At 42.3% G+C, this 25,281-nt stretch overlaps 1 protein-coding gene across 1 annotated transcript in view; it reads left to right on the top strand.

Moving 5' to 3' along the window:
- Nucleotides 1-2,142: 2,142 nt before the first annotated feature.
- The window catches only part of ece2a (endothelin converting enzyme 2a), a 71,957-nt gene continuing 48,818 nt past the window's right edge, over nucleotides 2,143-25,281 (top strand). Inside the window, exons 1-2 of the mRNA XM_034614599.1 lie at nucleotides 2,143-2,386; nucleotides 3,707-3,871. Of these exons, the coding sequence (XP_034470490.1) occupies nucleotides 3,712-3,871 (160 nt within the window). The 5' untranslated portion in view covers nucleotides 2,143-2,386; nucleotides 3,707-3,711. The remainder of the gene's footprint in view (nucleotides 2,387-3,706; nucleotides 3,872-25,281) is intronic.

The raw sequence follows: 25,281 nt of genomic DNA, 5'->3' as shown, positions 1-25,281 counted from the left end.
TAGGGGGTGATCAAGATGATTTGGCTTCACTTTTAGGTAGCTATCATGTCGTCCATCTTTATTTAAAGTCTATGACTTGTCCATACATGGTTCATGATGTTTGAATGTGCTGCACATTTCTGTATTTGGTTTTGATGTAGGCCTTTGCAGCATTTTTTGTTATTATTATTATTATTATTATTATTATTATTATTATTATTATTATTTCTGTCTATGCTCTGTTTAAGAAAAGTCTCAGATTGAAACACTATTTACTTTTTGTGCAGAGAAAAAATATATATTCTTGTAACACAATAAAGGACTAAAAGATTGTTTTCATGAAAAGTGGCACTGACAAATGAGAAGTCAACCTCAGCATTGTGCCTCTCCTCTGAAGTCGACCTTTCGGATGATATTAGAGATGCACGGACATACTCAGGTGCTCTGGCTCTTCTGGGATAACAGATTTTTTTCTGATCAAAATGGTGGATTAACTCTAAAAGACAGACGTTATGAACAACTACATGCAGGAGAGGTACGACTGCCCAAGTTTATAAAGATAACTACAGATGAAGTTAAATGGGTGGAGGGATGGACACTGAGGTGATGCAGTGAAGGCGTATGCTTCCTCTTTCAGCTGCTGTCAGAGGATCTCAGTGACTGAGACGGAGGCAGTGCAACAGTTTGAGAAGCACTTTGTGTCACAGGAACAGCAACAGTTGTGGATGAAGAAGCTCATAAATCTTAACCATGAGTTCACCTTTAAGTTCTCTGCTCTTCTTCACATCGCTGTGCATCCACACAGCTGCAGACAAATCTTTGGTGACAGATCGGACCATGGTGAGATTATTCATCTATGCTGGTTGCACATAATGTGCATCTGCAAGGGAGTAAAATACCAGTTCGATATCGCCATCTAGAGGAGAAAATATGACATTGCCTTCCCATATTTTAATGAGAATGAACTCTAGACCTCTGTGTTTGCTTTGTAAAAAGGCTGCTGGCTGCCTACTACTGTACACTGTCATTTCATTTGTGCTGTGGTGGAGGAAGTATTCTGATCTTTGACTTAGATAGAAGTCTCAGTACAGCTCTTTAGAAATACTCCATTACGAGAAGTCTGCATTCAAAAATAAAAGTGCTTAAGCATTAACAGCTAAATGTATCTATTAGAAAAAGCACTATATATGCATAAAAACATATTTTTAATACTGATGCATCAATGGACACCATTTCACTTTATTCACGTTTTGTAGCTGTTGAGATGAGATTATTATTGAGGTAGTAGGGAGAAAAAAAACACTGGGAGATAATTAGCATTTTTGGGGTTATTTGTAGGATAATGTATGAATTCACCTCAATGAGCCTCAAACTATTATTTAAGTGAACTATACAACAAGGGGTCATTTCAGGCACAACTTTCTTTTAGTCTTTCAGTGAACACAAGCAAATACTGGGCAGAGTCTCCCTGTACTCTCAGTCTCAGTTCTTCTCTGCAATAAGAAAACCACAAAAAATAAGAAAACACAACAACAAATCACAAAACACATGAACATGTACATCAAATCAGCGACAAGCCTTGTCAATAGCAGGTGATAATGATAATGAACTTTATTTATACAGCACTTTTCAAAACAATGTTACAAAGTGCTTTACAAAGTTAAAGAACGATAAAATATGACAGGACAGAGGCAAATAACACCAGTCAATGATAAAAAATTAAAATCAAATAAGACCCCCAACAATAATTTATGATTATTTTCCCACCTTTTGCATTATAGCTTTACTGCTGTTGTGTTTTGTGATTTGTTGTTGTGTTTTTGTGATTTGCATTTCAGGGCCACCATGGAAATGGTCAATTTCATGTCAATTGACTGCTGTGTTTTGACATTTTAAATGACGTCACACCATAATAAAAAATATACATTTTATCGTCTTCAGTTGTTAAAGTCACGAGTGTTCCAACCCAGTGCTGTATTTAGTGATATTGCTCAGATGATGATGTGGTTTTTCTCTAAGTCAATGGGAGCAGAAACATCAGTGAAGTGAGACTGTAGTGAAGTAAACGAGGGAGATCAGAGTTGTGTAATGTCCGACAGCAGAGGAGCATGTGAAAGCAGCAGGAACCCGCGGAGGGCGTGCTAAGTGAAACCGCTCCGCCCGAAGAGGAAGCAGAAAGACAACATGGAGGAAACGTGTTTCTCTTCACACTCGTTTCTTTAATGACTCGGAGCTTTTAGACCAAACTCACTTCAATCCACAGTCACTTCACTCATCAGCTGGAGATGCCGACATCCTGTCACAGGAACTAGTTTTTTCTCTAAAAAAACTACAACACGTGATCGCTCCCACGCTGCGAGGTGGCTTTTTAAATTCATCGCAGAGACACTGGTGTAGCGTGGAATCCGTAAGTAGCCAAACTAATAACACGTAATTAAGATGTCACTGCGCGTTTCTGTGAAGCTCGTGACTACAACTGAAGGACAGAGCACAGCTTGTAGAACTGAGTTAATGTATGCGTCCGCGCGTGCGCTGTGCAGACATGTCAGCGTGGCGAGGGAGGTTCAAGAACACGAAACAGGACACGTGTGTTTGTTTTGGTTGAGTTCAGAAGACCAACGTTCAAATGGCTCATGCTTGTATAAAAATCCAGTGGATGAAAATATTTGAGAATATAAAAAAATGTGCAGTAAAATAGATGTGAAATGGGGGGAAAAAAGCATAATGAAAAGTTATCAAGTGATTTGATAAATTTATAGATTAAAACATTTTTGATATGATGAAAACAGATTCATATTCTCATCACAAATTTTACACTTTTCAGTTTAGGGAATTGGTGTCAATAGTGGGAGTAGTAAAACAATCACTACACAATTTGAAGTGCTTATGAATGAATTATTATATTGATAAAATGTGTGTCAGTTAAAAAAAGGTGATTTGATGAACCTAAGTAAGATGTTATTTTAAACTGTGTTACAGTCAACTACGATGTGTTGCTACAAATAGAAAAAAAACACACACACTGCAAATTCAGAGCCAAACACTTGGTTGGTCTGTGGGCGTGGTTTCACATGAAATTTCAATTGAGTTTATCAAATGAATGGATAGTTGATCACTGTATTTCCGAATTCACATACATTTAATCAGCTCCATTATTAATTCTTAGTCATTCTCACTACTTTAAATTACCCTTGACGCCACTTTCCTGAAATGTTAAATGACAATATTGTTCTGTAAATGATGAATAAAACGATGAAACATGGCTCAGTTTCATCATGTAACGACTGCTTTAGTCAAATTGGCTTTAAATCAATCAAATCACTTGGTCATTCATCACTCTATTTTTTATTTCACCTGCATTTTCATCACCTCCATTTTGGTCAAGTTGTTTCTTACACCCCTCATAAGCCTCCAGGTAGACAGGACAAGAGACAGGTGCAGGGTTTATTTGGCATTTTGTCTCCAAAACATGATATAACTTAAAATGATTGATTGATGATAAGTTCAGTTTTGTGTTGACTTCTAATGAGCTTTTTGTTGTGAGCATTTTTCAGTTGATAAACCTAATGACTCCTGAATATGTGTTAATGGATTTGTTCACTTTTAGCAACGCGGAGGCTCTTGGTATACGAACTGTGATGGTTCCTGCAACAGTGCAGGTGAAAATATAACTACAATAAAAGCACTTTGACATTTCTTCTGAAAAATATTCTACTTTATGATAAAGAGAACATGGACTTCATGCCAGATGACAACTCCCAGTACAAACATGTTGACTACTGGGATGAAAGATACAAGAAGGAGCTATGTTACGACTGGTTGGGCGACTTCTCCAAATTCCAGCACCTTCTGGATACGCACGTCAAGAAGGAAGACTCCATTCTGATACTGGGTTAGTAGCTTTTGTTGTCTTCCATCACCTCAGTATCTTGGTTGGTAACCTCCTCTCTGCATCTCCGCACCCCTGTATGAGTCTCCCTCACTTCCTGCGAGCCTTCTACAATTCATGTCACCATTTGTCATTATAAGTGTCGGATATCATCCCCATGGTTGTCGGTGCTGTCATTAGCATCACTTCTCCTTCCATTAAATCCTCCTGCACAGTCATTTGCATGTGTAGTGACCTGAGTGACCCGAATACTTTCATATAAAGACATTGACAGATCTGACACCTCGATGTGCAGCAGACATCTACCCAGAAATACCTGTGTGTTGTGTGTTAAGTTAGTAAAACTCGTGCCAATATTCATTTCAATAGATAAATTCATCTCAGTGATAACAACATTTTAAACCATTTAGTTTAGAGACATGAACTCATAAGGAAGAGATAAGAAATAAAGAAAATATTTTAAACTTTCACAAAAACAAGCCTTTCTAGATAATTCTGTTTGAAATACAGTCCAAAAAAAATTCTTAAATGTGTGATTCAAATCAGGAATTACATTGGTATAGATACAAAAACCAGTTAGATTCAGTCCTACTCTTTATACTAGACACATTTTAGACTGGATCCTGTTTTCTCTGCTGTGGTAGCTGCAGAAAAAACACATTGTCTTACGTTGAGTGTTATTAATGTCCCTCTGTGAATAATATAGAGTTGAACCTTTTTTGTTGTCTGTGGCGTGTTTTACCCCCCGAGTCTTGAGGTGGAACTTCTGCAAATGTCCACACGGTGTCAATGTTCACTAGAGCATAAATCCAGCCCGTTCTGCAGCACCTTTTGTTTATGGCCTTGCAGATTTGTAAAACATGCTACAAAATCATTTGGTGCACGAACACTGTATGGAACTGAAATGTAAAAAATGTAAAGCAAGTGGTACACGCATTGTCCCTATTGGCATAAAATCTTCATTGCTTATATTCCTCTTTGTTTGTATTCATTTTAAGAATTTATCTGCACATTTATTTGTTATTTGGCTGCTAATGCTGATCTCAATTTGTTATATCTATTAAGTTGAGCGTTTGCTGTCATCACCTGCGATGGTATCCAGTCGTCTTTGACAGAGACTGCTGTCGGGCAATTAAAAGACTGTGAAGAAGTAGTTGTAATAATGAGTTTTCTTGTTATAATTAGCTTATGTCATATTATGTCATTATGTACATAATGTCTGCTTTGACGTCCTCTGCTGTTGGACTGTTATACCTCCACAGAGCCATAGAGGGCCGTGCTGATCCATTTCTTGCTGATATGAGATAGTGTGTGTGTGTTTGTGTCAGGGGGTTTGTTAAATTTGTGTCAGGGAGTGAACAGGGTCCTCTGCTGTGTGTGCGCGTGTGTGTGTGTAAATGTGTATATGTGGGGGGATGGTTCAGTCATTGGGTTTTTCTATGCTCAAAAACAAAAGAAAATCTCCCTCTGTTGTGCTGCTGTCTAATTCCTGCAGGACTACAGCGTTAATATACAGACAACTTCATTATAACCGGAGGTCTTATTCTTTTTATTGATTATGACGTTAACGGTGTGGAGCCCTGCTGCATGAGGTCAGAGCATTGACGGACAGCATCACTTTTGCAACGTGCGTCATAGGCACACACACATACAGCAGAGGCGTGAGTTGGCTACGAGACTCTGGAGTGTGATGTATAAAATATCTTCTCGTGCCTCTGAGCTGTGTTACACTGCAGCAGCAGCAGCAGGGCTAGACCACTCTCTGCACGCTGATTTGAACCCAAAGGAGAACTGTTATATCGCCTGAGAGCTCTCATCTTGGAGGGCATCTCTCTCTCTCTCTCTCTCTCTCTCTCTCTCTCTCTCTCTCTGTCACTCGCACGTGTTGTTGCGTCTTCTACAACAACACACATGCACAGATAAGGGGCTATATAGGGAAGCCCACTGTAATGACTTGTGAACCCTCACATGTTGTGTATACAGACACATCGAGCACTTAAAAGCACTTAAACAGCGCCGAGCTCAGACGGTTGCACACATTCCCCCGGCTACCCCTCGCTTGTCGTGTCTGTAAATCCAGGCTCGTACGAACGGACAAAATAGATTACCGTCACCATGGAGTGGGGGGGGAACAACTCGGCAGAGAGAAGGGACGACGTCAAGAAAGACTTGAGGCACCACGGTGCTGTTTGTGTGTGATGAGAGGATGAAGGAGAGAGAGATGGAAGGGAGGTAAATTACTAATCAGGTTTGGGCCACTCAACTGTCTCCGACGGAGGTCATTTCCATTAGGATAATCGGCGCAGCACAGAGAAACAGAGGAGACGGAAGGAAGAGATGCACAGATGATGAGAGCTAGAAGGCTTTCCTGCATGCTGATGACAGTTTTAATGTCTTTCTCCTTCCTCTGTTTGTTCTTTTACTTGATTTCCGTCTTTATTCTCAGTTTTAAGTCGTCTCATCACCTCTTGTATGTTCTCTCTTTGTCCATATTATCCATTTACCTGTTTCCTGCCGGCCCCTCTTCCCTTCCACTCCTCGTCTCACTGTTTTCACTCCCCACCTCCTCAGTAACCTACTTCTGCCTTTTGGTATTATTCCCTCTTACTCAGCAGAGTCAGTCCCCTCATCCAGACTGTAGCTGCACACAATAGATCTGAACTGCATGATGCAAGACGTCATCTCTGGGTTAGGGCTGCGATCAATAAGGACGGGTGACAGCACAGAATTGTTTTGAATGACTTTATAGAAGCAATACCACCACATAAGTTTGGGCGATGTTTTTTTCCATATTGCCAACAATTCCCATGAAAGTAAGTTTGTATCTAAAGCCTGATGGGGCGAGTTACCATGTGAGTTTCTACTCTGACCATCAGGAGTGCACTGGGGTTCAGTGTCTCGCCCACGGACACTTTGACACGTGGGCAGGAGGAGCTTTCCACTATGTGATGTTTTGAAGTTTCAGGTTCATTTGTGTAATTTCAGTCATATCTGTAAAACATACAGTTGAGCAAAGTTATGTTTCCCAGGACCTCTGTGCACATACCAACAGTTTAAAGACCATTAAAAAAAAGCAGCAGTCTGAAAGACAACTAACAAGTGCACAGAGTTAAAATGATAAAAACATAATAAATACTGTGTTTTAAAAGTAAAGGCAGCGTATTTTGACTGTGTAAATTCCCAGAGAGTTGAGCAGTCTAATGGCCTGTGGGATGGAGCTGTTGCAAACTCTGGCTCTTTTTGCTGTTATTGAGCGATATCTCCTACCAGACGGCAAGAAATCATTTTTTACCCCAAGGAGGTTAGCTTTTAGTCTGCATCTGCTTGAAAGCAAGTTTAAGCAGAAACTACTGCAGAAGTTAACACGAAACTTGTTGGAAGGACGTGGTACGGGTCAGGAGCATAGACTGTATATAAAGAGGTCAGGAGAGAACCCATTCAATTATGGTGCAGATCCAGGAATCATCTTTTCACTTTCTTTGACATTGCTACATAGGACAATTTCTACACGTTCTTGATTTCTCAGAGAATAATTCGTGGATCTTGATGAAACAATCAGACATGCTAAGGGAGCCTGATATTCACGAGTGTTTAATATTTGATAAAGGACTGCTTTGCTTGCTTTTCGAGTTCCTCTCCTTTAACTATGCAGTGTTCTTATTGTCTGGTTCTGCTCTTATGCAGTTAACTTGTTCTAACATGTACATTTTGTCCGTTTTTCCTCCTCACCCGAGCATTTGTCTTCATTAAAAGTATACGATATTTGGTTATGATTTTTTTTTTTTATTATGTAAGGATGCATTCTGAAAAGGACATTCAGTATTGATCCTCCGCTCCATCGTGATCAAGCAGGTGGGAAAATCATTCATAACAGCATATCCAGTTTAGAAGCTGCACCGCCCACTCAGGCACCCACTTCTACCACGCTGACCTCAGGTCAGTGTTGTTTTTGCTGTAAAATAATGCAGGAACTCTTTCGTAACATTTGTCAGAGTGATGACTATGGATAACCAGAAATAAAAAGACATTATAGACATTTTTGAAATGGAACATAGTCTCCGGTTAGATCATTTTTAAAGCACATGACCTCATAATGTGCCATAACTCTGCTCATTACTGGCCGGGTCGGCTGCTTGATCAGCTGAGGGGCCCTGAGGTCGGATGTGTCACAGCATTGCGTCAAGCAGACACCGATGCCCTGTACCTGACCTGTATATGTGCCTCAGCAACATTACCGAGCATTAGCAATGATCCGCTCACACACGGCCCGGTCCCCGCCCGCCGCACGGCCACCGCTCCTTCTTTTATGGCCTGCTCCGGGCTCTCACTCAGTGATGTAATGACCCCACGTCTCCCAGTGGTCAGCGCTCATTCCTCGCTCCCCCCGAGGCATGGGGTGATGATGTAATGGCTCGGTGCTCCTGCGGTGTGTGAGGCTGAGATTTGTGTCCTTGGAGGATCTGGAGCATCTATCCACATTGTGCTTTCACAAGTTGACATCAGAGATGACACACAATCCTCACAGTCGCACAGAGAATACCTACCTCAGGGTCCGCAGGGGTATTAAAACATGTGTGTAGGTGTCTCCTGGCCTCAATGCTGTGCAGTGTTTGGTAACATACAAGGTGTTGTTGAAGGTGATAACTAGAATAAATATAGCTTTAGACAGACACTAAAGATGCTCTGTTGTTATATTATATTTTTATTATTTTCATATATACTCTAAGTAATTAACAATAACTGATGTTGTGTTCTGGTTTGGTGAAGATACGGGCTCCCGGCATTGATGGCTGTTGAAATGCTGGCCGCTGCCACTGCCTGCAAATGTGGTTGTGCTTTAACATTTGGGTTCAACAGAAAAATAATCAGGGACAGTTTTGATAACCAGTATATATCCGTCAATCGTCCACTTTCAAGCCGAAATACCAAATATGTTGGTTGGTTCCAGCTTTTCAAAATGTAAAGCTGATCCTTTTTATTCTATTCTTGAAGGGAAGCTTACCCCCTGTTGTGTGTGGAGATTCACAAACAGGAGTTTAACAAGATAATCTTTAAGTGGGCAGGCTTACTAGCTTCTTACAGAGCTTTTAACTGTATCGCAGTCCAGCAGACGAAGACCTCAGAGATGCTGCTGATCAGAGATGCTGTCAAAAGCTCTGGGAAAGGTAGACCTTGAACTGGACAATTTCTGGACAACACAGGTCATTTGAAACATCCTGGGCCTCTTTTGGTGACTGCTGTCCATTGTTATCCCAATGATAAATGGATAAATGATGTTGTGTTTTCACCCGTCTGTCTGTTTGTTGGATGGTTTACGTGTTTGTTTGATGCGACATGGGCCAAAAAGGATCTGTTGAAATGGTTAGTGCAGATCCGTAGCCTATCAGTGGGCGGATCCAGGAATTTATTTTTACTTTCTATAACATTGGGTGTTTTTTGACATACGTTACATATAATTTCTCAGAGAATAATTCATAGATCTTGATTAATAAAGACAGGCCTGTTCACGGGACTGATATTCATGCGTGTGAGCAATTTGGAGCCGATCTAAATAAAACTCCAGATCTAGTAAATTGAGAATTTGAAATTGAGAAGATAATTTGCAGTTTAACAATCAAAGTCATTGTTATTATTGTGTCTTTAACATACAGAAGATTATGTGTTGCTTCTCCCTTCTTCGCTCACCTACGGACATTGTTGGCCTGTGACTTCAGCTCCTGAGGGTGATGTAGCTGGTGTTTACTGGTGAAGCAATACTGAAATACCATGAGTGTGATCGTTCAGTCAGCTGTTGTGTCACCATGTCACATTGCCTCCGACACTATGACATTATAACTTTTCTACAAAACATTACTTCATCTTGACAACAATGTCCTTCCTCCATCACCTTCTCGGGCTCTTGCACATTCATGTCCCACAACCGTTCCCCTACTCTCCCCCGTTCTCCCACCTCACTTCCTCCATTCCCTCCTCACCTCTCTCACCTCCCGTTTCTTCCCTTGTTGACCATCGCCTCACTTGTGCCTCCCTTGCCCCTACGTGTCAGTATTCTGTATCAAAGACGTCCACCTGTGTTCCCAGAACCAGGCTGGTTATAAATATAGCCGGAGCGCTGGTGTTTACGGCGACGTTGAGAGCCGTGGGAGCTGCACTTTTCACAGGAGGGTCCAACTTAACTGCTGCTGGGTTATTATGTTGAGCTGCGACTCATTCAGAAATTGGCGACTCTCTAGAGAAGTGACGTGTACGCTTCTAAGGAAGCTATTAGCCACTGCCGACTTTTTTATACTCCATGTTGTAGCGTATGTTATACAAATTCTCAACACATCTCATGCAAAGAATTTCTCTTGTAGATAAATTCGAGAGGTGAGTCAAATCTCCCTACACCGCAGTGGAAGATTCTGCAGGTCGGTTTTGTTTGTGCTCGTGTGTTGTTGTCACAGTGTGAGAGTCGACCATTTGTTAGTGAACATCTGCAGTGCACAGGCAACATATGCACCCAAGCGTAGGATTTCATTTCAGCGATAACAGGGAGATCACAGGTGACAGTCCTCTCACATCCCTATTTTTCACAGTATTTGAAATACACACACACACACACGCGCGCGCGTTCAGAACCAAAATGCTGATGGGATGGAAAGTCCCTGGCAACACAGCGAGCATGGGGGAGAGAGTGTTATGTCTTAGCAGCTGTCAGAGGATCCATCTGACATCAGATATAATGCTGCTCACCGGAACTTCAAGCATTCATTTCGAAACTCGAGTTTCTTCATTTTTCCATTTAACCTTTCCCTCCTTTCTTTCTCACAGGTGTCTCTCCCACTTTTCAATTTGTATTTCCTTTACTGCTCTCCTCCCTCATCTCCAACACTCCTCCATCTATTTAATCATTTTCCACTCATCCTCCCCTCCTAGTTTTCCCCTCACTCTCTTCACAGACACAGGCGCTTCCTGCACGTGGCATAACAATGGCAACAGCAGGAGTAAGGCTGCGGGGGAGCACGGCACCTTTTTTCTTTTGGAGGAATAATGGAAGCGAGAGACGGGCCTCGGCCATTTCACACTTGCCCTTCGTTTTATTGATTGCGGCCCTTCCGTCCTGTGGCGGCTTGAGGCGGAGAGTGTCTGATCTGATTATATCTGCTCCGTCCTCCATGTCACTGCCCTAGTTTCTGCCTGCAGGTTATTCACAGTGGCATTCAAGGAACAAGTTGCATGAATTTGACATTGGCTTCATGTCTTAATCAGCAGCAGTGGGGGAGAGATATGCTGTTGCATTGTTTTTTGGACAGGAGTGTTTGTGAGGAGTGAGGTAATGCAGTGATAAATGTAGCTGCTCAACTAGCAAAGGTTAGAGGAGGTTGTTTTGTCTGCAGTGTCCTCTGGCCTCAGGGAGGGAACATTAAACACTTACACCCATACACACATAAAATATATGTTAGGTGGGAAAATTTCTCAACTCTAAGTTGCATTGTGATGCAGACATCGACGACCCTGCATCGATGCAGTGACACAACATAATCTGAATGATAAAAAGTTTGGACTTTTCAATGGAAACCTTTTTTGTAAATAACAGGAACAGTCGATAATACTTTTACAGACCTTTCTATATAAATAGGGAGCTCAGATTTAGCTGACTGGTTGTATTGATTCATGAAAAAGTCAAGATGCAGATGTACATACGGTCCACAAACGGAAAATTCTGTGCATCAGTACATTGTCTGTCTCCACCTACATGTACCAAACCATCTGCAGCAGATGCACAACTGTGGCAGGTGAGGTGTGTTGTGTGAGCCGAGGGCTGGAGGTTTGAATGATTGATGAATGAATGAAAGAGGAGGTGGAGGGGAGTGTGGTTTGGGGGGGTTCTTATTCCCCATCCCCTCTCTTCTCTCCCTCCCTCCCTCCCTCCCTCCCTCCCTCGCTCTCTCCTCCCTACCCTCCCCTCTTCGCGGCATCCGGATTCGCTGCTTTCAGATTTTTTTTCCGGGAGCCCCCAGCATGCAGCAGTCAGTAAGTCAGTAGGGGCAACCCTCCCTCCATCCCACCCTCTCCTCGCCTCCCCTCCACTCCCACTCCCTTCCCCTCCGCCCCCTTCCTCGATACTTTTTGCCGCTGTAAGGAGTGGTGCTGTTTATGAATGAGCCTCACAACCGCAGAATGTGAATGGAAAATAAGAGGGGGGGGGCGAGCAGATAAGGGGTGCGGGCTGAATGAAATGCAGCAAAGCTAGGGAAGAGAAATGGAAGAAGGATGCTGAATGAAAATAATAAGTGTGGGAGGGAGCAGGGGAAGTGGTGGTGGTGAGAGATAGAAATGGAAGAGAATGTGAAATAGCCCTGTGTGTGTGTGTGTGTGTGTGTGTGTGTGTGTGCGCGTGTGCGCGTGTGCGTGTGCGTGCGTGTGCGCGTGTGTGTGATAATGTCCAACCTCATAGGTATGCAGATGAGGGAGGACACTGGACCAGTGGCGTTTTTGCCTTTGAGCCGACGGGAATCTCCGCCGCCTAAATAACACGCACTTACACACAGCTTCTCTGCAAGCTAGTGCTGCATGCTCTGAATAATAATGGGGTTACCCAGGCAACGAGGCTGGGATGATCGATGGGCCTGGCCCTGATAAACAGAGCAAGTGCGTGTGTGTGTGTGTGTGAGAGTGTGTCACAGTGTTTCTGTTGTCGCAGTGGGAGTTTCTTTGTTGTGGGACAATTAGAAGATATCTTATCATCAGATCTATTCCAACCTGTGGCGATTCTCTCTCTCTCTCTCTGTGTGTGTGTGTGTGTGTGTGTGTGTGTGTGTGTGTGTGTGTGTGTGTGTGTGTGTGTGTGTGTGTGTGTGTGTGTACACAAAGATGACACACAGAGACACAGGCTCCCAGATCATTGAACGCCCTTGGTGAGAGGGCTTGTGGATGCGGACCGTGGGGTTGACCACACACACACACACTGTCATGACTCATTGACTTGTGTTAATAAAATGGCCATCGGAAGGGGAGAGGCACACAGCTGCCACTCACACGGAGTGTAAATTACACAGCCGGACACTGAGTCCGACTGGCCACTTGATTTGATTAAACGTCCGGTGCTGTTGTTGTGAGGGTAATCCAGCGTGGTGTGAAACATCAAATGGGTCGGGCCTAGATGTAATAGATGATAGTGAAGGAGGCGGTGCAGGGAGAACGATGGAGAGAAATAATTAGATCACAAAGAGAGGTAGCCCCTATAGCTGCGTCACGCTGCAGTGTGCCAACAGAAAGGGGACCACACAGAGTGGGACAACAGTAAAAATTGTGTGGTTTTTTTCCATGGGTGGCGAGGTTGGAAACAGGACAGTGGCGAGAGTTGTCACAGGACGGTGCATCAGGTGTCTAAACATGCAGATCATTTTGGTTTTACCTGCCTACATTTTCTAGCTCTCTGTGCCATAAATGTCTGCTTCTAGCCCAATATGACAGGAGTGAGAACTATTTAATTTGTGTTGCTTGCAGTAGCTCGAAGTATTACCTTTCAGATTTCAACAATATCATCTCTCCCTGGAAGCAGTGACCCCAGTAAAATAATAATCCACCAAATACACTGTCACAAGGACTATTTATTTCCAATGAAAACTGAAAAGGTCTGAGGATTATCCAAAGTCATAAAGGTTCTGATAATGGAAAAAGAAAGCGTTTTAAATGCCACTTTAATACTGTGATAACGAAATTCCATTTAAAAATGTCAAAGGTAGTTTTGGTCAAATCATTGGGGGAACTTCCTCCACATGCAGCCAACATTTTAAGATGTTTTTCAAATGACCTCTAAAGTGCAGATAAAAAAAAAAAAAACTCTGTATCTGTGTGTACATGTAAAACAGAGCATTTTTGAAATGATGACATCACAGCTTACTTTGCACATGCCCACTGTAGCTTTTGTGTAATGAGCAACAGAAACAACAAGCTCACTCAATAAGCTCTGAGCCTACTGACGATATTCTTCTCTGGTATTTGACGGATTGTTGATGTAGACGTTATCAACAACTACTGGCCCTGAATACTTGTTGTAGAGTTTTAGTCGTCTTCTTGTCTGAACGGAGATATTTTATAAAATGGTTCTTGTGGATTTGTATCTGCGGTTGAAAGGCGAGGCTCGAATCTGTGTGTGTGTTGAATTGAAACATAGACTCTTGAGCAACAAAATTCAGTGGAAACTGATCAATTTTATGGTGATCAACAGCTTATATGGATCAATAAACGTATGGCAGAATACATTACAGATTACAGTGTTAATTTAGGGTCTTTTTATACATGACAGAGAAAAAAACTGTTGCTCTCGTATGTTTAAGTTTCCTGTTTAACTCTTTTGCATGAGGGTTGTGGCCTGCATAGTGTGTAATGAACTGCTGTGGCTCAGTAAGTTCTTTTTCTCTCTTGTTCTACTCTGCTCACTGCTTTGGTACTTTCACATTGCGTAACTAACACGTCACCGCTCGCTCACAGCAGCAGGTGTGAGTTACGTCAGTGGAGTGTAACGTTTTCATCTTGACCATTCAGACAGAGGAGGACCAAGGCGCAGTTTGTCATCCATCTGTAATTCAGTAAATGGCAAAGTTGTCACGTTCACTGCTTTATTGTAATCTGCATGAGAAATAAGGGATAAAAAACTTCTTATATAGTGATCAATTTCAACCAGCAGGACATGATCCCGACACGCTGTTTCCACTGTACTCTACATTTGTAAAACTGGCACATTAATTGCATTTGTACAGTATGTGAGAGTTTCATGAAAGCGTGAGGAAATGGTCTGTCGAGGTTTGGGAATATACTGGTCAGTGCTACCTCAGTCTGCACTGCACACTCCTGCATCATATTAACCTCTCTCTCTCTCTCTCTCTCTCTCTCTCTCTCTCTCTCTCTCTGTCTCTCTCTGTCTCTGTCTCTGTCTCTCTCTCTCTCTCTCTCTCTCTCACCTCTCCTCTTTACCTTCTCTCTGCCCTCTCTTCGCTCACCCAATCCTCACACACACACACACACACACACACAGAGGGGAGGAGGAGCACTAAGAAGGAAGAGTGGCAGCTGAGAGGTGCATCTGCAGCCGAAGTCGCCTCTCAAACGCTGAAATGCCGTCCCGTAGGATACCGTGCATTTCTAACAAAGACATCACGTCTACCTCAAAGACGAGTCATCCATCTCTTTCAGAAAGGCGCTGCTCCTTTGTCACGAATACCAAGAAACCGGCTTCCCTCACTGTGACAATCACTCTCCTGTGACCTCGTGCACACAAATCTGTGATTTCATGATTCAGTGGCCCAGTGTGATTTTGAAATAACAGCTATAGGAGGATGAAGGTTTGAGAGGCTGAGTGGATTCATAGTGCTCTGATAGGCCTAGTGTCTGTATTATGGCCATTTAAAGCGTCATCATTTTAATTAGAGGCTCTACTGGTTTACATGCTTTAACATTCAACATACACATTTGTCTCATATACAGTACACTGATGCAGTGACTCTTTCACCCTCTGTCTGAAACACTGCGTTTTAGCTCTTGCCTTCCAAAAAGCTCAGTCTGCTCTGATTGGTAAGAAGGTCTACTCTTTTGTGATTGGTCAACGGCTTTGAGCATGTGTCGGAAATGCCACGCCTCTTACACCAGAGGCTTCCTGATCAGCTGTTAACACTGCTGTAGCCACGGCAACAATGGCGTTGGTCCTACTGCACCAATTTGAGCCTGACTTGGTGGTAGGCGGGCATGTTGCACATTACATGTTACATGCCACATGTTACATGTCACATGTGACATAAACATATGTAAAAAACAGCCAGCAATGCAAATGAGGCGTTTGAGGAGCAGATCTTTGACGTGCACAAAGAAGCTGTGTCACACCTAACAAATTAAATAAACATAAAACAGGCTCTTAAATGTGTGTGTGTGTGTAATTAGCAGCCACAGAATCTGTCGTTTTGTTGTTGTAAAGCCTGACAGACACGGCGCTGGTGTCTAAAGGCTTCCGTGCCTGTTTAGTGGAGGAAAAATGATTTTGCTGTGGTTGATTGCGTTGCCTGTCGGCGAGCGAGGTAGACACTGTGTTCTGTGTCTGGATGTCGTCATTAACCTGTCATCCCTTCGCTTTGAGCAGGGAAAGCCCCGTCAGCGAGGTAATGGCACGGTGTGTGCGTCATCGATGTCCCAGTACATTTGGCTCTGCAGTGATGCACTCTTGCTGCGAGCCGCCCGTGGTGCTGGAGAGTTGTACACTAACTGCGAATAGGTTTGCTGCTGTGTATATTTCGGGGTTTGTGTGTGTATGTTTAATAGAGTGAGGATCTGTCGCTGCAGTGTTTCAACAAATAGTTCTTGGATCTCGGACTGTACATCGAGACTAAATGTTGTTTAAACACTGGCCTGTGTCCTAATCCCCAAATACTGTTGCAATCATAGTCATTTTTACGCTCTACATCATTGCAGGGGCAGCACTGTAGTGCAGTGGCCAGCTCTGTCGTCTTGAATCAAATCCTGGTTGCTGGGTCTTTCTGTGTGGAGTTTGCTTGTTCTCCCTGTGTCTGGGGGGGTTTTCTCTGCATACTCCTGCTTCGTCCCTCAGTCCAAAGACATGCAGATTGGTGCTCGGGTTGATTGGAGACTCTAAATTGTCTGTGGGTGTGAATGTGAGTGTTTTTTTGTCTCTGTATCTCAGCCCTATAATATGCTGGCGACTTGTTCAGGGTGAACCTCGCCTCTCACCCAATGTCCAGCCCCCCCCCCACGGCCCTCAAAGGATAAGCAGTTTGTATTATTTATTATTATTATTATTGTATTATTATATTGTGTTGTTGTTTGTATAAAAAATAAATGGTAGCAGTGTGATGAGATCTGCAATATCATGACATGTAACCTTCCCAGGAGAAAGAAAGTTGTTTTTCCAAATATTTAAAGCTCCTGTAATCACTATTTTGTGTGTGTGTATACTTGTTTTTGTGACCCCTGTAGGACCTGCATAAACACGGACTGTGTCAGGACCATTCGACCTCATGGGGACCAAAGTCTGGTCCTTATGAGGCAAAACATCATTTCTGAGGTCCTGGTTAAATTCAGAGGAAAGATGTGAATTGTTAGGTGAACGTTAGGGTTTGCCATGAATTGGTCATGATTAAGGTTAGGGATTAGGCTTTGGTTAGGCTGTGCACAATGAATGGAAGTCCATGCAAAGCGTGTGTGTGTCTGTGTGTTTGTGTCCGAAAGGATTTTTAGGAGAGCGCTGGCTTTGTGTGAGGCGATCTCTTACATAACACTGTTTGTCATGGTGCAGACCAACACCTCCACCCCTGCATCTTCATGTCAGCCTGTCTGTGTCTGTGGATCTGTCTGTCACTCTACAACGCACCCCCCTCCTCAGTCTTATTCCCATCAACATATTTCACATTTTTTCTTTCTCTCTTTGTGTTTCTTTAACTGACAGATTCACTCCCTGACCTTGCGTTTGTCTGCTGATAATTCTCTGTCTGCCTCATCGTTTTGTTCGTGGACCAATCTCTTCACTGCTCGTCTTCAGTATTCTCTGACGGTCTCTCCATCTCGCTCCATCTCTCACTTTCCTGATACGCGTCTGTGTGCGTGCATAACAGAGTTGGTTCGGCTCGGTCGTGATAGTCTTATGTAACTCTCCATTTGACTTTGCACTCTCCCTTGTCTCAAATGCATACACGCACACACAAGAGATGTGCAACTCTGGATAAAAGGAGAGTCACAGTTTTATTAGCTTAAAATTAAGATTACAGATTCCTCTCACAGTTTTTAATACATGTTCTGCTTTTGTCTTTCCATTCCTCTGACGCTTGTGTGGGTTGGCAGAGCATCATTTTTTTGTGACCTTCATAGCTGTGTTTTGTGGCGACTGACAAATGACGCCGTTGCTGTGCATTGTTGCAACAATTTCTCACCAACAACAGCAGTGTTTTCATTTGGTCTCTGATTTTGTTGTTTTTCTGAGACACCTCTCATAGTGTTACTCCTCTGTTTTCATCTCATGTCAGATTTGTCTTCATTTCTCCCACCTCTGCCTGTGCACAGTCCCTGCTTATTCAGATACTGCAGGATTAAAGTGCATGAAGGTAGGAATCGTTGTTGCCATTTTGATGGTATCTTGCTGCTCTAATAAACAGTACAGGGTATTTTTAATGTGTTAAAAATTTGATTTAAAAATGGACACATTTTCCACCTTTGCACAGCAGTCTATGACAAAGTGGAAAACAAAATGTTTGTAGAAAGTTGTGCGTGGGTGTAATATACTGAAATACAAGATCTGTTGTATCAAAATATATGTTTCAAATATATCCAAACATTGAAGTTGTGCCACAGCACCAAAGATTATTTTGATTCAATGTGAATGTTTGCCTGGCAGTGTGTGTTATGAGTTGTCAGAATCAAATTAACATTTTGTTTGAATTGTTTCTTTACGGTCGTAAAAAGCCCCTAAAAGTCTAAAATGTAATAATCTGAATTTTAGGCTTTAAAAGGTCTTAAATACTTGCCCTTAATTAGATATAGGAAGGTTTTAATGGTGTTACTGTTCATTTAACGCTCATTCCATCTTGGTTTGAAATTAGTTTTGTTTGAGAAATGGTTTGGCATAGCATGCATGGTTGGTAATGTGTGTTGTTCTTTCTCAGCCATACAGATTATTAGAATTAAAATGACAGTGCAACATGGAACTGAAAAAACACCCTGGTCAGAATTAGTCTTGGTACACTCGACTTGGCTTTGTGAAAAAACATGGATACCTCCCTTAACTTCAATTATAGGGAAGTTTAAGTAACTCTAGGACGTTGATGTTCCTTCATATCTGTCATACTTGACATAGGTGTCTCATGCCGCTCATTATGGTCTTAAAAGTTTTTAGATTTAACTTGTTAAAACCTTCAAGAACCCTGAAAAAGGTGACAGAGGTCACATACTAGCAGTTTCTTAGAACACTTTTTTCTGTTGTTTCTGTTTATCCCAAAAAAGTAAAGATACAAAAAACAAGAAATAGGAGGTAATCAAAAGGAGCATGACTGAACAGATTACAAAATCTTTACAAAAAATAAATGAATGAATTTCCTTGAGAATTAGTCAGTTGATAAGAATACATGAGTCATAATGTGCTGGTTGAGCTCTTCCTAATGAAAGGCTCCATGTCCCATGCCATCCCTCTGATGCTTTTCTCTGGAAGACAATGCCTCTCCATGCCTCTTCCCTCCATTGTGTGTATACTGTATATTACTGTGGGTAATGGTGCTTCAATGAACCGACCACAAGGCCAAAGAGATCGTCAGTGAGACAAGTTAAAGAGTACAGGGGGGATGACATGAGGTATGTGTGCGAGAGAGATTGGATTGATTAATGGTGGAAACCACTCAGTGCGGACTCGCTGAGAGCCTCCTGTCCTCTCAGTGCCATCACTGCACATCAGTGACTTCGATCAGCCCGAGTCTTCTCTGGGCTTTGAGCTGCTGCGGCTTTCACTGGGATGTTGTTGGCAGCACAAAGTGTTCTTAAACAACTCAAATTCTTTGAGATTTCCATGTCATGTTCAGTATATGCTTTTTTTTCTTTTTCTTCTGTGATTGTAAATGTGTTGGTCAGAATAGAACAAGCTGTTTATGGCTTTTTCATTATTTTTTATAGATCAAATGATCAATGATCAATTAATCAAGGGAAAAAAGACATCTGATTAATGACAATGTAAAGTCTGAAGTCTAAATTTGTCATAAAATGGTGGACATGAAAACCAATATACCTTATATTTGACTATTTAACTACATGTAAAAGAGAGAAGTTATAGTAGAAACAGGCAAAATAAAGTCCTGTTACCTTGAATATAGTTCTGTTGGTTTGAACATTGTTGGGAACATTTAGGATAATGTAAGTACACAAGTCAACAAAGTACATAACATACCCTAAAATGCATCTGCACGTAAATGTGATGGGTTCTTCCCAGGCCACATCCCGACACTAGGTTTGATAGAAATGAGTTGAGTAGTTTTGGTGTAATCCTACAAACACATAAACCAACAAACAGAAACAGGTGAAAACATAACCTTCATGGGGAAATATGCATTAGTTGCAGCCCTGTGTGATTACATGCACCACACTATGACTTGAGATTCTTGTGGCTCAGCCTTATAATCAGATGACAGTGACAGACAGACAACACATAAACAAAAGTTAGTAACTGGAGCTGCTATTGACATTTCCCTGTAAGTGGAACATTCGATCGAAGCGGTCGAGTAATGTTGCCCACAAGCTTCACCGCATGTCGTGATCAAACCGCACTGGACCTTCTTTTTTATGTGCTTCGTATGGTGTTTGTTCTACATTGTAACTACCTCACGAGCAAGACAATGACCCAACGGCGAGTGAAAAGGTATTATGAGGTGGAGTCTCACGTTTGGATGAAGGATTATCTTGTCTGGTGCTGCTAGGATTAACTAGCGCCATTAGAGCATGACAAACAACTCTGTGTGTGTCTGTGTCTGTGTGTGTGTACATGGCCTATATTAGCCTGTACAGGGAATCAGAGAGCAGATGGTCTGCCATAGTTTGTAATATTCTGTTCACTTAACCTGAGAAATGAGGCCTTGAAATAAACCCCCTGCTATCTGAACACACACACACACACACACACACACACACACACACACACACACACACACACACACACACACACACACACACACACACACACATAAAGACACACAGACGTTTTGCCTCATAAGGACTGGGCTTTTGTTCCCATGGTCCAAAGTTAGAGTTTATTCTGGAAAAGGTGTTAAATAGGTAGCAAAAACGAGTCTACACACACACAGACACACACACACAAATGAGAGTAAGAGGGTGAGACAGTTTTGGTTCGTCAAGTGAGACGGAGAGCAACAAACCCATGAGGTTTGAGTGCAGTGCTTAGTTTAATACAGCACACTTTATCAAGACAATCCCTCCCATCCCCACAGTATTAAATCATGTCTGAGTCTGCGAGAGCACCGAGAGCACCATCGCAGAGTCAATTCCTCCGCTTGTTGCCATGGCTACCAACTCCCCAAGACGATATTTATTTAGAAAACACATTGTTATGCATTAATTTTACTTATGGACTGTAACAAGAAGGTGGCGTTCTTGTTTGCTGCGTGTGAGCTTTAATGAGGGGGAGAGGCAGCGTGGAGCGTGTCCTCTGCTGCTGCTGCCGCTGGGGATGAAGAACTGAGCACATCACTTTATAAAGTCTACATTGGCATTCAGTTGACTGTTCGCTGACACTGCCCCCCCCCCCCCCCCCCCCCCCCCCCCCCCCCCCCCCACTTACTGTTACTATCTGCCAAGATTTCTACTATCACACAGCACATATGAGTTTTACACATTTACCTATAGAGTCTTAGTTACTCTTGAGAACAATATAGATCTCAAAAGCAGGTTTTTAGTCACAGAATTGGCAGATTAACTTTTTAACGTTTTCTTTTAATCTTTTTTAAAATGAGAAGTTTGTAAAAAAGGGTCGTAAGAACACAAACTTAAGGGTATTTGATGTTTTGCAAAAAGAATGAGGGTAAAGCTGCAGGTCAGCATCCTCACCAGATCCATGTAAATGACAGTAAAACATGTAACACTATATTACATAACGGGCCCCATTAATGCAGTGTAGAGCAACTTAATCTTAGTTTCACAAGATTGAAGACAAGACTCCTATTGTTTTGTTTGGGTATATTCAGGTTCTTTAAACCCTGGTAAACCTGCTTAAAAAGGGGATTGACTCCTTACCCATTGTCAGTAGAGTTTTTTTATTTTAATTTTCCTTAGTGGATCAGGTTTGACATCACAAATGCGTAAGAAGAGGGAAACACAACAAACAACATAAGAATGCACCATGGAGACCAATGAGAATGTTCCGGTTATGTTCATGGCTATTGATGCGCCAACGTTCAGAAGGTCAATGTGCGTCACGTCACGCTGGAAAAGGTGCAGCATCGTCGTCTAGACTGCCAAAAGAAGAAATTAGCGTTCACCCTGGTGTCATGTTTCCATCGCTGCAGATTGAACCCATGTCTAATGCAGATTAATTTGACCCTGGAGTGAATTCAGATTGTATCTGTTACCACTGCAGACAAAAGGCTGATGTTGGTTGGTCTTAAGTTTTCTGACCTGTGGAAAATGGGCAATATTTGTATCTTCACAGCATAAATATGTGTGTGTTACAAAATGTAACACTATCTTATGTTGAGTTGTCTGAACTAGCTGACGTCCATAAATCCACAAAATCCATAAAGAGCTGCTAACCTTCAGAAATGGTTTCTGTATAATTGAGAAATACCAATATTTATTTACATAGTGCATCTTTGTTATGGCGGAGTAACTTGCTGTTGTGTGTGTCTTTCTGGAAAAGCTAAAAGAATAGCCAGAGACACTTTATGTTAGAGAGGCCTGCCGTGCCACAGTTGCTATGTTGTGAACGGACAGTCTCTAATTGGAGGGAGGGGTTCGGTGAACAGTCATAACCAAATGTACTTAATTGTTGGACTGAATTAAAAAATTATACAAATAATAGTTTTTTTTTATTCAAACTTAATCAATTGTGTTAATATCACTTGTTGAACAAACTGAATTCATTTGTGTTACCAATTGAAGTGCTTGTTCTTGGTGGTCCAAGAGTTGAGCTACAGATTTTCACAAATCCCACTGTTGGGAGTCTCTCCAGACCTTGTGTTCCCATGCAGATTAAATACAACGCACACGCACACGCGCACACACACACACACACACACACACACACACACACACTACAATTTTTTAAACTATGTCAGTGATCACACAGAAACCCAAACTGAGCGCAGAGTGCTGTGTTACGACGCTCGCTGTCACACTCTCTGTCGGCTGTCCGTACTCGTGTCCCTGCAGATGAGCTTTCCACAGTCCCTTTAACAAGACATCGCTCTCAGTTAAACAGCCCAAATCCCATTTGCCTTCTGCACCGTGCATTATGCTTGGATGATAAATGTGGCTCCTGTCGCAGTGTGCTGCTCATGAAGCTGCTGCGTGAAAGCTGATGAGTGCTCGGCCCATGACTATTTGATGATGAGAGAATCTGAGACGCTCTCATGGTTTTTATGCAGTGCACTGCAACATTTTTAAAACACTGACACATCCACCACGTCATCTCTCTATTTCTCTGTTTTTTTTATCTTTCCCTTAATTTTCACATTTTTCCACATCTTATTTCTTCTCCATTCCTGATAGTTTACTCTTCTGTATTATTTTGCTTTACCTCCTGTCTTCTTATTCTCTGTCTCTCCTTACTCCCTGCTTTTTTCCTTAAAACTGCGCTTTTCCTCTTTCTCCTGACTCCTTCTCCTTTCTACTCTGCTGCTTCCCCCCCTTTTAATTCTTTTTAGTCTTCCCTCGACTTGGCAGCCGCTCTCACACCTCACATCTCCTTCTTGTGTGTTCTGGTCTTTTTCTATCCCTGTCTACTCGTGTGTGTCGTTCTGTCTCTACCTCTGCCTCACTATCTTTTTTTTTTTGCTCCTTATCCCCTCCCCTCTCCTCCTGAGTCTGAAGTCCAGGTTACATAATATACATTAGAGCGAGGTGGAGGGAAGGAATGATGGAAGTACAAGGAAGAGGATGAAGTGGAGGAGGGGAAGAAGGTACCCTGCTGATCTACGGAGGAGCCAGATGTTGATGCTTGACACGGCAGATTTATTTTGTCAGGCTATTTTTTGTTGGTGAATGCAGCACATTTCCTTTTGTTTCATTTTCTTATTTGAGTGTTTGAATAAAAGGGAGATGCCTTTGCCGCCGGTCGGGCTCATTTTCATCTTCAGGAGCTGACATCTGGTCTCCTCCCCCTCCTCTCCTCCTCCCCTCCTCCTCCCCCACTTTTCATCCCCTCATCATCTCATCTCTGTCATGATTACACTTTGCCTCGCTGACCTGCGATGATGTAACTACATTTTTTGGCAGCGGGCTCTACCCTCACCAAGCGTTATATTCTGCAGTCTTTCTGAGAACTGCCCTAACTAACCCTAACCCTCGCTCGATCTCTTCCCACTCTGGACATTTTTTTTAAAGGTCTTAATCTTTCCTAATGCATTTCCCAGCAGCCGCTTAGTGGGGGATGAGGGGTGAGGGGGAATGAGATGAAGGGGGGAGAGAATTTGGGAATGTTCCCAGATGATTTTGTGCTCCAGTCTTATGACTATAAGGATTTAACAAAAGAGGGGGAAGCTTGGTATTGTGTGATGTAGTGACTTTACTGTATATAAATGTTATATTTGTCGCAACAATATGTCACTCATATGATTTTTAAAATCATACATAACCCCTGTTTAATATTACAACTTGGATGGAAATCAGGCAAATTTAGACAAATGTAGATATTTATTAAGGGCTCGAGTACTTTTTTTTTCTTGCCACTATATTATTTCTCCTTTTCATTCACCCAGAGCTACATCAGAAACAGAAAGCTGCCACACTCTGAGGACACACTCCCAGTTGCTATTGTAATGGTATCCCCTGCAGTCTGAACTTGAGACACTCCCTGGAGAGGTGTGAGCTTTGTTGTAGATCTGCCTCCTGGGCCAAGAAATAAGGTCCGTGTCATCTCAGGCTCAGTTTACTTCTCCACCTTAAATCTGACCGTCAATGACTGCCAGACAACACTTGGCTTTGGTAACTGCGCAGATTTTTATGAATGACGGTTGTTGCCGCTATATGGTCTGTTTTGATTAAGACTGGTTATTGTAAAGTAAAGCTGTTCAATCTATAGACTAGCTATCCTATCTGTGTGCACGCCATAGACTGTAAACAAAGATGTACGACACATATCCACTTCCTCCCGGATATGAACGCAGCCATCTTGAGCATTTGGAGCCAGAGTCTGTGCTGTAGGGATGTAGGCACAGTAACGAGGGACCTTTTTCTAGGTCTATGTCCCATCTGCTAACATGGAGGAGGTGAGGTTTATGACCTACACATTAGGCATAATGTTTAGTAAAATGCTGCTGTTGTGATGATGCTGTTCTTTGGATTTCTAGCTAGCTCCTATCTAAATCAACGTTCCAAAGTTAACTAGCAAGCATTGCTGACATACACTGTAGAGAAACATTCATGTAGCAGATTATTTCACCAAATTAGGAAGGATAGGGGGTTTAGGGCAGAAAAGATTGAGACAACAGCAGCATTGTTTATGAAACTTTGATAAACCTGTAATTCAGATGTGGCACTGGCTTGCGTGCGTGCGTGCCTGCGTGTGTCAGTGTTTGTGACAGACTCACACACAGAGAGAGGGAGAGAGAGAGAGAGAGAGAGAGAGAGAAAGAGAAAGTCAGGTAGAGGTAGAGTTCAGTAGTGGTGCCAGATTCTGTGCTTAGCCTGGCACTGCCTTATCAAACTGTGTGTGTGTGTTG

This window comes from Hippoglossus hippoglossus, chromosome 17 (assembly GCF_009819705.1).
Source record: "Hippoglossus hippoglossus isolate fHipHip1 chromosome 17, fHipHip1.pri, whole genome shotgun sequence".
Classification (NCBI taxonomy): Eukaryota; Metazoa; Chordata; class Actinopteri; order Pleuronectiformes; family Pleuronectidae; genus Hippoglossus; species Hippoglossus hippoglossus.
Note: the sequence above shows the minus strand (reverse complement) of the source record. Positions and strands in the feature narration are given on the sequence as shown.